This window comes from Delphinapterus leucas, chromosome 7, assembly GCF_059928025.1.
Source record: "Delphinapterus leucas isolate spDelLeu-1000000601 "Yukka" chromosome 7, BTC_Dleu_Yukka2, whole genome shotgun sequence".
NCBI classification, from domain to species: Eukaryota; Metazoa; Chordata; class Mammalia; order Artiodactyla; family Monodontidae; genus Delphinapterus; species Delphinapterus leucas.
The window spans coordinates 87,204,638-87,219,166 of record NC_143135.1 but is presented as its reverse complement, the minus strand read 5'-3'; the positions used below and the strand labels follow the sequence as shown (position 1 = coordinate 87,219,166).

The 14,529-nt window shown below is 35.4% G+C and overlaps 1 protein-coding gene across 2 annotated transcripts in view; it reads left to right on the top strand.

Annotated features, from left to right (window-relative positions):
- RDX (radixin) overlaps positions 1 to 14,529 on the top strand; it is a 102,002-nt gene that overhangs the window by 39,270 nt on the left and 48,203 nt on the right. For both annotated transcript variants that reach the window (XM_089915522.1, XM_022561536.3), the window contains exons 4-9: positions 354 to 449; positions 972 to 1,246; positions 6,757 to 6,840; positions 7,048 to 7,194; positions 8,331 to 8,427; positions 9,298 to 9,461. In XM_089915522.1, coding sequence (XP_089771648.1) covers positions 354 to 449; positions 972 to 1,246; positions 6,757 to 6,840; positions 7,048 to 7,194; positions 8,331 to 8,427; positions 9,298 to 9,461 — 863 coding nt within the window. The remainder of the gene's footprint in view (positions 1 to 353; positions 450 to 971; positions 1,247 to 6,756; positions 6,841 to 7,047; positions 7,195 to 8,330; positions 8,428 to 9,297; positions 9,462 to 14,529) is intronic.

Below are 14,529 nucleotides of genomic sequence, written 5' to 3'. Positions count from 1 at the left end.
TGGGGGTGGGGTGCTAAACTGAAATAGGAAAGGTGGGATTATGACAGCTCTGTGTCTGTTCCCCAGATTCTTCTTTTTATGTTTGGGTCATGATGGGAGATGAGAAGGAAAAGGACATAAAAAAAGTGGATCAAATAAGATTGAAATGACACTACAAAATTTAATAAACAAAACCTGAATTTAAATTTTTAGAAACGTCCCTTTAATTACTATGTTAAGTTTAGGAAAGATCTTTTCTGTAGCAAAAGAATAAACCTGTAATTTCTATGTAGTTTTGTTCTTCTTTGAAGTATAGTGCCATCCAGTTATAATGTGAGTGTTGAACTGAAATTGGCTTTTTTTTTTTTTTTAAGGTGGTGAAAACGGTTGGTTTGCGTGAAGTCTGGTTTTTTGGGCTGCAGTATGTGGACAGCAAGGGCTATTCTACGTGGCTTAAACTAAATAAAAAGGTAAAGCATGTATGATAACATCCAGCTAATAATTAAGGTTCTTTGAAGTTATCATGGTCATGAATTTGTGCCAGAAAAGCTCAGAGTCTGACTGAGTTCAAGCTTCTTTTTACAGTTATCTCTCTGAATCATTAGAGGTATCATGTCTTTTAATTTAGTAAGGTACCATCAACTTACCATCTTCGAAAACAGAAATGTTCATTTTTGCTATTTGAAAACTCAGAAGTAAAAAATACTATGAGGTGTTACTTAGTACTTTGACCTTAATTTAAACATCTTAAGGATAAGCTTCTCAAGAGAAATTTCAATTTAGTTATTAGTTAGGATCTGTGAACTACCGGTCACATTCATGAGCATAGAATCTTTTTCACACATACATTTTTTACAGGTTTAGAATCTTAATAGATTTAGAATCATACTTAACGTTTTACATCCTACTTTGTTCCAAAGAGAAGTTTATGTGACTGTGGTCAGTTATTGTGAACTTAATATTTTTGACAGTACTTGAAATTACTGTTTCAGGTGACACAGCAAGATGTTAAAAAAGAGAATCCTTTGCAGTTCAAATTTAGAGCTAAATTCTTTCCTGAAGATGTTTCTGAGGAATTAATTCAAGAAATAACCCAGAGACTTTTCTTCTTGCAAGTTAAAGAAGCTATCTTAAATGATGAGATATATTGTCCACCAGAAACTGCAGTTCTTTTGGCTTCCTATGCTGTCCAAGCCAAGTATGGAGATTTTAATAAAGAGATTCATAAGCCAGGCTACCTGGCTAATGATAGACTCCTACCCCAGCGGTAAGTGAAACGTGCTTTTATGTTATAGTCTCTGAAAAATCATATTTTAGAAGTTTGTAAATGGTAGTGTTTTTTGTTGTTGTTGTTTGTTTTAGATTTTTAAGTTGCCAGCTGGATCAGAGAGTATAGTTTTAAAAGTTATGACCCAGAAGCTACATAAATTTATATACTCTGTAATTACTTAAAGTTTCTGCCTCTTCTCATTCCCACAAGATAAGCAATAAATGGAGGCAGTGATAATTTGGGCTTGAGGAAGACACGACTATTGTTGCTCATTAGTAAAAATTCTCACACAGGTAGATAGTTGCTTAATAAATGCTTTTGAAAATAATAAGTGCCAGGCTATATTTCCTCCGTAGAATTAAAATTAAGTTTCTAACTTTTCAAAAGGCTTTTAGAACTCGGTTTTCAGACTCCTAGTCTAGGGCTCTGTTCTCATCTGCAGCATACTGCTGTCTCTGCTGAACTCCGGTCTGCTCACCAGACCAGGCAGGAAAGCCAGTCTACTGACACCTGGTTGTGGTGAAGGAAAGTGTAACATTTATTGCAGGGTACCAAGCAAGGGAGTGGGAGACAAGCCTCAGATCCACTGCCACTTGGTCTTTGAGTTAGGGGCTTTTTAAAGGGGAAGAACAAAGAGGCTAGAATTAATCATTGTCTTGTGACAGTTTGGGAGTCAGAAGTCTGTGGTTTAAGATTCTCTGGCCAGTGGTCTGTGGCTTGAGGGTCTGTTAGCTCATCTTGCCCTGGAGAAACAACCTGAGTTTGTACACTAATGATGATATCTATAATAGCAACTTTAGTACATTAACAATGTTAGCGACAGTAGGACAGTAGCAACTTTAGTCATCTGACTTGGTTGATTAGTGTTTACTTAGCACAGGATTGAGGTCAGAGGGGACAAGGAAAGGGAATAAAGTTTTGGATAGAGAGATTAATCAAAAACTCAGTAAGAGAACTTGGTTTAGGGGGACTTGGTTTCAATATAACAGTTATTTTAAAGTAGCATGGCATAGGAAAACATCATTAGCAGAAGACCTAGATTTTGAATGCTAATTCTACCCTTTGCTAATTATGTGGCCTTAGTACATAACTTAAACTCTCTAAGCCTCAGTGCCTGAATCTGCAAACTGGGGATAACAGTTGTGCTCTGTCAACCTTACTGTTTTTGATTACAGTTCATGAACTGTATGCTTTACAATTTTAATTGTGAATACAAGTGTTAGTTGGTAGTATTATTTATAAAATCTAGAAAGTACATCAAATGTTACTTTTAAATATCTCAGTTCTGAATTATAGTAGTGTACATGACCCTGATATTAGAATGTACATGGGGATTTTTCTTTAGAATCCAGAGAAGTTATTACAATTCTTAGCTCAGATTCCTGAATTTCAAAATTTCTATTTAAAGGCAAAACTGTATATTAACCTAAAATTTCAGTTCTCTATCACTTCCTCATAGTATTTAAGCCCTTAGGTATAATTTCTTTTTCATAGGTACTAAATATGAAGGAAGACAAAACTACTTTGTCTACTTTTAATTAATTTCCTTTGGTTGTAAGCATTAGCGATTATTTTTGGCTAATAAATTATATTCTGTTGTTATATGCTTTATAGGTACCCTTAAGTACAATAGCTTTAATAATTGATTATTAAATGTTATACTGTTCTGTCCTTTAATATTACAACAATAATAGTTATCTTAGAAGGTAAAATAATGCATGTTGTTCACTGAAAGAATCAGGAATATGAGATACTTATTAGTCTCTGTTTGTTTTTGATGATTATTCCAGCCCAAAATTCCTTTTCTCGGATTTTTTAAGCACTAAATTGAGTAACTGATTACTGGTACAGTAGAATTTCATTTCAGTTAAAAGTTTTTATTTTAATTGAGGTATAATTTATATATAGTAAAATGCCAGCAGATTAGCTTTTAAATCAGAACATAAGGCAACTGTTATATATAATCAAAATTACCCTTAAAATTCTTAATTGTTCATAAAATAGTCATGTATTATCTCAACAAGTGTAACATAGTTGTTCTTTCAGCGTTAGATCAGATTGCTCTTTGGGTGAGTACCAGATGAAGTAATTGGCTTACATTTAATAGTCATGTGATTAAAAAAATATTTTTTGATACTGGAATCACGTAAACACAATTAATTTAACTTCTTTTACATGCATATGTGCTGTAACCCATTCTATTTAGAAAAAGGAAGATAACACATGCTGTTCAAGATTTGGTCTTTAGGGCTTCCCTGGTGGCGCAGTGGTTGAGAGTCTGCCTGCCGATGCAGGGTACATGGGTTCGTGCCCCGGTCCGGGAAGATCCCACATGCTGTGGAGCAGCTGGGCCCGTGAGCCATGGCCGCTGGGCCTGCTCGTCCGGAGCCTGTGCTCCGCAACGGGAGAGGCCACAGCAGTGAGAGGCCTGCGTACACCATAAAAAAAAAAAAAAAAAAAAAGATTTGGTCTTTAACTTTGAAGGTCCAGTCAGGTGTCCTTCAAGTTGTTAGTCTAAGGAGGACTAATTCAAGCTATCTAAGTTTAAAAGAGACTTATAAAGTCAGAATACTAAGTTTTTGGTTTAGAATGGAGAAGATACCTTCAGTCGTTGATTTATTCCATGTATAGTATATAACAAACTTTTATCACTAAGTATCTGGGGGAAAATTAGTAATCAGCTTATTTGGTGAACCTAAATCAAACACAATAATTTGATGATTTTGTTGGATGTTTATAATTCTTGTATTGAAAAACCCAGATAAGCAATCTGTTCTCCCACAGTAGAGTTTAGCAGTCTGCTGATAGGAATAATCAGCTCCACCAGATAGTATCCCTCTCTTTTAGAAAGAGCTAGATATACATAAGTTTTTGTGTACCAGGTTTCTGACTTGGGCATTTGGGTGGTTTGTAATACCTTTTCAAGGTAAGAGGAGAAGGAACACATTTCAGAGGAGGAAGATTTCAGTTTTGAACCTATTGAGTTTGATATATCCCTAGTATAAGAGCAGTTTCAGCAGATTGTTGGGGGTTGAAGCCAGATTGTGGTGGACTGGGGGTGGTGGTGTGAGGTATGGAAATGAAGGATGGTGAATATGAACAGTTCACGAAAGAAATTTGGCTGTGACAAAGAAAAATACTAAGAGGAGGGAAGCATGAGTTTATAGACATGTTCTTTAAAAGATGGAAAAGAATTAATTCCTTTATTCACTCTACAGATTTTTGCCTCTTTTGTTCTGGCACTGGGCATAAGTGGTGAGCAACATGGATGTGATCTTTGCCCTCTTAACACAAGTATATAGGCCTACCTCCTTTTTTCGTACTTTGCTTTATTGTGCGCTTTAGGTATTGTGTTTTTTACAAATTGAAGGTTCATGGCAACCCTGCATCAAGCAAGTCTTTTAGCACTATTTTTTCCAGCAGCTTTAGCTCACTTCATGTCTCTGTGTCACATTTGGTAGCTCTCGCAATATTTCAAACCCTCCGCTAGCAAAACGATTATGACTCCCTGAAGCCTCAGATGGTGGTTAGCATTATTTAGCAATAAAGTATTTTTAAATTAAGGTATGTACATTGTCTCTATGGATGTAATGCTATTGCACACTTAATAGACTACAGTATAGTATAACCATAACCTCTATATGCACTGGGAAACCAAAAAATTTGTGTGACTTGCTGTCTTGTGGTGGTCTGGAAATGAACCGAAAATATCTCTGTGGTATGCCTGTATCTGGTAATATATGTAGGCAGGGGACAATAAATGATGGAGTGAAGATCCTGAGAAAATAGAGGAATAAGTCTTTTAAAGCCCCAAATAGACAGATTTAAAGCCAGGTGGGACAGATTAGCCTTACCGTGAAGATCTCCTCCTTTTTCCTGGACAGAAGGAAAAAAAAATGGGATTTTTTTCCTTTTTTTTTTAGTTTTTATCTCTTTTTTTTAAAGTTAATTTTTATTTTGTATTGGGGTATAGTTGACTTATAATGTTGTGTTAGTTTCAGGTGTACTGCATAGTGGTTCAGTTATACGTATATATATATATATATCCATTCTTTTTTCAGATTCTTTTCCAAAGTGGGAATTTTTGGATACCTGCAAACCAGTCATGCAGATTAATAATACAAGCACATTATACAAAATGCAAACGAATGAGATTTGAAATGCAGAATATAAAAAGCTAGAACATAAATCTTAGTGACATTTAATTTAATTAATCCATACCTTCAAATTTAGTTAACATTGTAATATCTGCAATTGGCTGCACTGATTATGCCCTCAAGGCTTGCCTCTTGGTGAGCACAGAGGCCAGATGGCAAGAGAGAGTATAAAGACAAGAAAAATGTGGAAACTTAAATGCTGTAAAGAGGAAGACAAAAATCTCCTCAAAAGCAAGAGCTTAAAAGAGGATACATAGAGAAAATGGTGTGTAGTAAAAACATCATGGTCTGTCTGAGGCCCCATTAAGGAATTCACTCTAAATAGTGAGTAACTTGTCCAAGGGAAGATTATATCCCAAGATTCCTTTATGCTGCTAAGAAATCTGTGGGTTTACCTTAAAATTTTTACATAGTAAAAAAATAATATTTTAATACCACAGCTTTTGCTATCAGTATAATAGGATCTGAGTATTCATCAATAAAGGTGGATAATTATCATCATAATTCCCAAGGAGAATAGAAATACATAGCGGGATAGTGAACACAGCAGGTAAATTATATGCATGCTGAATTTGCTCATTTGGTGTTAAAATATTAGTCGTTGAAAATGAGAATGTTTGTGTTTGCTTACATTTGCAGAAGAAACACTGGAAGGATACAAAAGAAGCTAATAAATTATTTGAAGTGTTGAGAGGGTGGTGAAAAAAATGCCCTTTCACTTGTATACTTCTTATATAAAAGTATTACCGATAGAAAATAACAAAATTAAATTTAGCAGCAAAGAAAGTAAATACATAGAGTCATAGAAGAATTAAGACCCAAGAATTCTGATTTTCAGTCTGTTCTTGTCTAATTTTTTTTAATTAATCATGAGGAAGTCATTTTCCCTTTTTTTGGCCCAATATTTTACTCATTTCAAACATTTGAATTCCCATAAACTAGCCATATAACTATCTTAAAAGCATATATTATGTAAAATAGTTTCAGGATCATAGAATCTTTTTATTTTGAGATAGTTGTAGATTCACACACAGTGGTAAAAAACGATAGTGAGGTCTGTGTCTTGAGTATCCTTCTCCCAGCCTTCCGTAATGGTAACATCTTGCATGACTTCAGTACAGTATCACAACTAGGATGTTGACATTGATGCAATCCACTGACCCCATTCAGGTTTCATCAGTGTTACTGCAGTCATTTGTGTGTATGTATATATTTGTTAATTCTGTGCAGTTTTATCACGTGTATAGCTTTGTGTGACCACCACAGTTAAGGTACTGAATGATTCTAGACTTTTAAAAAGAATATTTGAATCTTAGAGGCATTTTCATAGATTTTTTTTTTTCCTTGCAGTGTTTTGGAACAACACAAACTGACAAAAGAACAGTGGGAAGAAAGAATACAGAACTGGCATGAAGAACATAGAGGAATGCTAAGGTATTTGGGTGGTTATTTTCTTAGTATTTTTTCTCAAATTAAAGTTTTTTTTCCATAACATTTATTATCACATCAGATTATCCCCAACAGATTATTTGACTTATATAAATAAATATAAAGCACTAAATTTTAATCCAGAGTGTTTTTGTAATTTGTTTGGTATTACTTTTACTTACATATATATTAAAATTAGCTTTATTTCAATAGGGAAGATTCTATGATGGAATACCTGAAGATTGCACAGGATCTAGAAATGTATGGAGTCAACTATTTTGAAATAAAAAATAAAAAGGGAACTGAATTGTGGCTAGGTGTTGATGCTTTGGGTCTGAATATTTATGAACATGATGACAAGTAAGTAAATTAATTGCATAGTGAACTAGTCATTATTCGTTGCTCTATATGGCTTTGCTCTTACGTTTGTAAAGTTCTTTTTAGGCTAAATTACTCTTAACTGCTTTTTTCCCTCCCAAATTAAAAGATTCATTAGTGCCACATAGGCTCTCAGATAACATATATCTGTTTTCTCAACATCTTGCAGTTTCAGAGTTCTCAAGTGTATTTTTTTTAAATAGAATGATTGACTTTTATTTGAAGTGTGCTTCTTGATGTCTTGTGAGTTATGTCTAGTAACTTAATTAAAATTTGTTCTTGCATAGATAAAGAGTGATTCCTTAAATGTTATGCCTGGCATGTAGGTTGAACTTGAAATTGACATGCATCAGGAGCAGTGAGACAATGAATAGGTGTATAATTTATTGTATTTTGTAACACTTTTCTTTGAACATTTATAGGAATTGTTTTGAATATTTTTAAACATCAGTGAAGTAGAATATTCTTCCTGTATCATGCATAATGAACAGTGTAATTTTACTTTGAAATTGACCAGGAATATATATGTCAGGCTCTTAGAGCACTTTTCAGTAATGATAGCTACAATTGCTTTATTCCTTTCTTTAATTTACCATATCGCATAAGCGTCCAAGTCTGTGCCAGTAATGCCTTCTCCTAAGACGTTTCTTTTTATGCTGGGTTGGCTCCAGAATTTTATTTTCATTATTTACAAGTATCTAATAAAATACACATTCCTAAGCAAATAGAATAACTCCAAAAGAGAGGATTTTACTAATTTTACTCTGATATATTTTTTCATATATTACAAAGCAAGTTAAAATGCTATATCATTCAGAAGAGAAAATTTTGAAATTTTTGAATGAAAAGCAAAAATGACTTCAAGAGTAATTTTTGTGGATGAAATCTTTTCTTCTTTTTCTTCCTTTGGGAAATTTTTGAATGAGTTTCTGTAAGAGTACCTATTATAGTTATGACTACAGATAAAGATGGGGAATGTGAAAGAGGGGTTAGCTCCGGATGGGAGGGATTGGGATTGGGGATTATGGACAAAGGGGACTTTGGACTTAACTGGAATGGTTCAGTTTCTTTTTATAATGAGAATACATTCATCTTAAGGAATGCTTTCATTTTTTAAGGTTAACACCTAAAATTGGTTTTCCCTGGAGTGAAATCAGAAATATTTCATTTAATGACAAAAAATTTGTTATAAAGCCGATTGACAAAAAGGCTCCTGTAAGTAAAATTCTTTTATGTATTAACTCTAAATTTCTGCCACTTTGCTATGATACCACTTGAAGAATGGCATTGTTCATTTATTGAATTGCATCTGAGGAATATTCTCTTTTCATAGTTTAACTTTCCCAATGATGAACCAACATTAAGAATACAAGGTTTTAATCTTTTTACAACATGTAAATTACTAGAGTTTTATTTTAACTGAGATTTAACTATAAGGTAGGTAATATTTATTAGGAGGTGGTTGAAAACAATCAGCATTCCTATTTTACAAAAACATGTTGGTGGCTAGAATTAGTAGAGGTTGCCCTACTCTAAATTAACTTGTTTATAGAGCTTTGCATTATGAACTTTGTATTTTCATAACTTGAAACCTTGAACTTAAGAAATCTTTATATTTAAATAGATTTTTTGATTCTTCTAGTGTCAAGTATACTCCAGTATTTTAACTCAGTTATTGGAAAGACAAAGATATGGAGAACATTTCTAGGTTAAAAAGCTTAACAGCCTTGAACAAAAGGTCCAGTTTTGAGATTAATGGCAAAAGGCAAAACAAACAAAAAATCCTCCTCTGTGAAGGAACTGATGCTCATAGTTTCTTTGGAGAAGAAAAAAGAATAAATGACATTTAATGCACTGAGATGGTAAGAACATTAGCTTCTCCACAAAACTGGTAGGGAATGAAAAGGTGAGAAACCAGTTATGTGAAAGTATGGCATATACATGAGGAGTGAAGAAATTTTATGATTTCTAAACTATATGGAATATGACATTAGAAGTCATAGCACAGGTTGAAATTTAGTACGGATTATTGTGAGAGTGACTGTCCTTCATGAAGATTTTAAATTTGGGCTCCTTTATGTTTAGGATTTTGTTTTTTATGCACCTCGTCTGAGGATCAATAAGCGGATTTTGGCCTTATGCATGGGAAACCATGAACTATACATGCGAAGAAGGAAGCCTGATACTATTGAGGTACAACAGATGAAGGCTCAGGCTAGGGAGGAGAAACATCAGAAGCAGTTGGAAAGGTATGGAATTTATAGCCTTTCATTTTTAATTGATAGGAATAGGTTATCTAAAATTTAAGAATCCTCATCAGTTTCTTTGACATACTCTAAATTGACATTTTTACATTAGATTCATTGTTATTAAAATTGAATGACAGGGGCTTCCCTGGTGGTCCAGTGGTTGGGACTCCCTGCTCCCAATGCAGGGGGCCAGGGTTCGATCCCTGGTTGGGGAACTAGATCCCGCATACTTCAAGGAAATCTCCTGTGTGCTGCAACTACCACCCAGCACAGCCAAATAAATAAATTTTTTTAAAAAATTGAATGACAGGATGTATTATCACTATCCTCTTTTAAAATGAGTATGTATAATTTTCAAGTTAGAAATCTTTGACAAACATTTCTGAGAAAATGGCTTTTCATGACTCCATAGATGTGCTTTTCTTTTATCGTGCTTGCTTTTTACTGACAGACTTTGGTATGGATGTAGTAGTTTGAAATTTTCAAGTTTGTTTTGCTTGTGATTTGTTTGTCTTAATTTTTCAGGGTAAGAATGTGCTGAGTATTTGCTTTGAAACAGTGTCAATGACATTGTAGAACTGAAGTGAACAGTTACTATACAGAGCTGAATAACAATAGCACTCCCTACCAATGACACTGATATTTTTAACCATGGTTCACTTAGACTTTTGAGAAAGGTGTTAAATATATTAAATTGAGATTTTTGAAATGTAAAAATACTGAATAAAATCCTTGTCGACCCTGGAACCACATTACTGGGTCCAGCCACATAATTCCTAAATCTGATTTTATGTTAATTTAGACTTTATGCTTTATTTGAAAAAATTTAGAGACCAAATTAAAGTTAACCTCTATTGAGGAAATCTTTAGAGAATAACACAATAATCTAAGAATAGAGTAGGTCCTAAAGAAAAAAAAAACTGATGACCCCTAACCATATATATATTAAAACATATGTCATGTTGACGATAACATGATTTGAATCCAGCAATTAAATTGGCCCTCTGCCAGATATAATTTTGCTACCTATATTTTTAGTGTTTGTATTAGGTATATTTTTTTCTTAAATGTTCTGTGTATTTCAGATATTTTAGTAATTCACATTGCTCCTCTCAATTTGTCTGCCTTAGAGAAGTTTACTGCTTCACAAAACATTTTTTATACAGGCATGAAACTTTCCAGTAATTCCTGACCCCACCATTAAAGATGCTAAGTTGGAATGTTACTTTGGGCTCTATCATTTTTCACTGCTCTCATGTAGCTTAGAATCACATTGTAGTTCTAGTCTTACCTACTTTTTAAAATAGTTCTGTATTGGGCTTTACTTTCTCTCTTTTCTTATCCAGCATAGCCTTTCCCTCTCTCTCAAAGGCAAAACTTTTTCTTTCTCTCGTTCTCCCCCTCCCCCTCCCCCTCCCCCCCCCTCCCCCTCTCTCTCTCTTTCTTCCTTGCTTCCCTTCCCATCCCTCTAAGGTCTCCTATCTGAGTTAAATGAGAAATTATATCTCATACTCATCAAGCTGTAATATGTCCTGACCAATCTGCTTGTCTATGATGTTGATGTATTATTTACATTCTTAACGTAAATATATTTGTCTCTTTGTCTTTTGTTTCTCACACATAGAGAGGAGTGTAGTATAATTAATAAACACCATTTGGTGATGGTGCTATATTTTAGTTACTTTAAGGCCTAGATGAAAGTGGAAGATTTTAAGTTTCTTTCTTTTTTTTTTTAAACAGTAACAACCCCATGGTTCCTTTCTTGGATTCCATGAAAGGTTCCAGCATTTCATTAGCAAGCATTTATTGACTGCTTTGTACAGAGTAGGAATTCAGTAATTGTTTAATTCATTTGAATGCCTAGAGGATGTTTTTTATTAGTCCAGCCACATAGGGATTGGCAGTGTTTCAGAAATGGCATTCCAAGTCTTCATTTATTCCCTGCTTTACAGGTCAGAGAGAAATGACAGCTGTGTTTGTGGAAACAATTTTGGTCAAGCCCAATGACAAAGTAGCCAGCAGACATACTTGGGGGAATGCTCAGAGGTATGCTGCCTGTGCTGCTGGAATCTCTTGGGCAAGAGCAGTAGCTGGGAAGGGGCAGCAAGAGGCCTCTTTCCCTACAGTACGTTGGCATATGTGGCCATATTCTCTCCCCATAACTCTGATAACTTTTTTTCTTATAGTGAAAATGATCTTATTTTCCATGGGTTATTGGTCCCTGTAGTCTGTGTTCTTAAGTTATTTACATCCAAATTGAATTGAGTTTACAGTTTAGAGCCAGATACCTACATGTCAGTTGTAGGTTAGCTATGGGATATTCTGTGTCATGGCTGGATGCCTGTATCACTAGGACTCAGCTGGTGTCATGCAAAGAATACAGGCTTTGGAATTAAATAAATCTGGGTTTGAATTCTCTTCTGACACTTGTTGAAAAAGTAACTTCTGACCCACTGTTCTCTTGCCCTTACTATGAAAATAATAGTCCTACTTTCAGGAGTTTTTGTGAGAAATACTAGTGTCAGTATAGAAGCATTTAGCAAAGTACCTGATGTTTTTAATAAATAGTAGCAGTAAATAATTCTTAATATTATTAATACATAGTCTGAATAGAAGTTAGTCTGAATATGTTTTAATCTTCACTTTAAGAAAAATGTAATTGAGGCATCTGATATTCTTTAAAAAGTAGTATATTTTAAAATACTTTTGGCATATTAGTACAGAGAATTGATAGTTTATTAATGTGTTATTTATTTCTTAAAATAGAACAGCTTGGTCAAATGAGTGTTTCCAAATCCAAACTCTAAGTAAAAATATTTACATCTGTGGTTTAGAGTAATCACAAGAGGCTTGCTTCATGGGGAAAGTGGGACTTCATTTTGAGAGAGACAGGGGTAAGATATTTTCAGAAGATGAAGCTAACCTAAGCAAATGTGTGAAGATAAGGATATGCACGGCATGCCTAGTGGCCTGTGAATGGACCAGTTTGTTCCTCCAACAAGGTTTATGGGAGAAGCAAGCTTTTTCAATTTCATAAAGGAGACAAGACAGGCCTGCAAAAACTAGGTATCACTAAGAAATGTGGAGAGCCAAAGGCATTTGTATTAATTGAATGGGATTAGTTGGTGATGGCTGTAGTCAGGTGAGAATTCTTATTAAGATACGAGACACGGGCTTCCCTGGTGGCACAGTGGTTGAGAGTCCGCCTGCCGATGCAGGGGACGCGGGTTCGTGTTCTGGTCCAGGAAGATCCCACATGCCATGGAGCGGCTGGGCCCGTGAGCCATGGTCACTGAGCCTGCACGTCCAGAGCCTGTGCTCCGCAACAGGAGAGGCCACAACAGTGAGAGGCCTGTGTACCGCAAAAAAAAAAAAAAAAGATGTGAGACACAAGCCTCATAAGAGCACAGCAGAGTAAAGTTTGCAAAATGCTTTAAATATTATAGTCAAGTTAAATATCGGCTATACATTTATTCCCTTTTTCAGTACAAAGACTAAATTTTCCCCCCAACTTGCTTGTTACCTTCTGTCTTATTTCCTGCTTCCATATCTCCTTTACCTCTGTCCTTGAGGATGAACAAATGAAACATCAATAGGGAAAAGCTAAATAACACCAGTGCCTATCTCCAGAAGGGGCCATCTGTGTGCCAGAGCTGTACCTGAAAGGTTCTGAGTTCATGGGATATTATTACAGCCTTTGGTCTTGAGATCTGTTTTGTGGTGTAAGTCCTCATAAAGTGTCTCAGGGCCTCAGGGAGGGAGGGAGGAAGGTAACTAACTGTCTTGGAGAACAGTGGCAACACTGGATTTGATTGAGCAGAGGCTGGGGAATGTTGGGGGTAGGCTATTCAACATCTTAGAGTAGCAGCCTGGCACGGAAAAAAGTAGCTCTTGGCTATACTTAGCAATTCCTTGAAAAGTACTGTGCTCTTGCTTTCACAGACAAGCCTGCCTTTTCAGCTTTCTAAAGAATACAGAAAGGTCAGCAGCCTCTGCGGAGGCCACCAGGCCCTTGCTTTGCTCAAGGAAGTTGGGAAACTCAAACATTTCCTTAAACCTCAAGCACCCCTGTCTTCTAGAGGGGTGGGGGCTCCCAACTTCTTATGTCTCTTTACCTGTGTATACTCTTACAGGTTGAATAGGATAGGAAGAAAGAGGTGAATGTGCTGCAGAGTGAGTCCAAGTCTTGGCGGCAGAGGGTTGCTTAGTTACTGACTCCTGGCTGTTGAGAAAGTACCTTGTAGGGAATTCTAGAACAGAGGTGGAGCTCCTCTCACATGAATGAACTCCAAGCCCTAGATTATGAAATGCTGTGAGGATTTATTAAAACCAGCTGGAGAGGTATGGTCACCCTTACACTTAAGGGTCCATCTCTTGCCAACTTGCCACAACTGTACCTGTTTATCCCAAAACTGGGTTGATTCTCTTTTCATGTTGGAGGCATATAGGTACTAGGAGCTGTAGGAATTTTTAAGTTTAGGTTTATTGAGTAAGGAATTGATAATAAAACTTTGCTGGTAAGCTTATCAGAGACTGCAGGTTGAGAAACTACATGGTTTTGGCCTGAAATTCAGAATTGACATCAAATGGCAGCAATGTCTTTTAGAAATATTTAGGTATATTCACATAAGTGTCAGATGAAGTCATAATCGATTTTTTTTTTTTAACGAGAGAAAATTATTCCCATTAAAGTAGACAGTATTATCTGATAATTAACATAGGGTCTCTTATTCATCATTATACTTCTGGCCCTCAACATAGAGTCCGACCCACAGTAGGCCCTTGGTAGATGTTTGATGAGTGAATTTGGCTATATTTAGATATGTACTGTCATTCTAAGGGATTTGTCAAAGGAGATTAAACTGGTTTGTCATCTTGTATCTAAGCATAAGTTGGTACTACCTTAGAAATTAAACTTCTATTAATTAATTGTTAATGGTCGAAAATTGTTGCCCTCCCAGGTTATTTTGCTGTTTAAAGTGAAACAGCCTTGTTTACTCCCTTCAAGCCTTTGTTACTTCCCCCAGTGGAGGGCTCCTGCTAATCTAAAGAAGGCATGTCCTTGGGT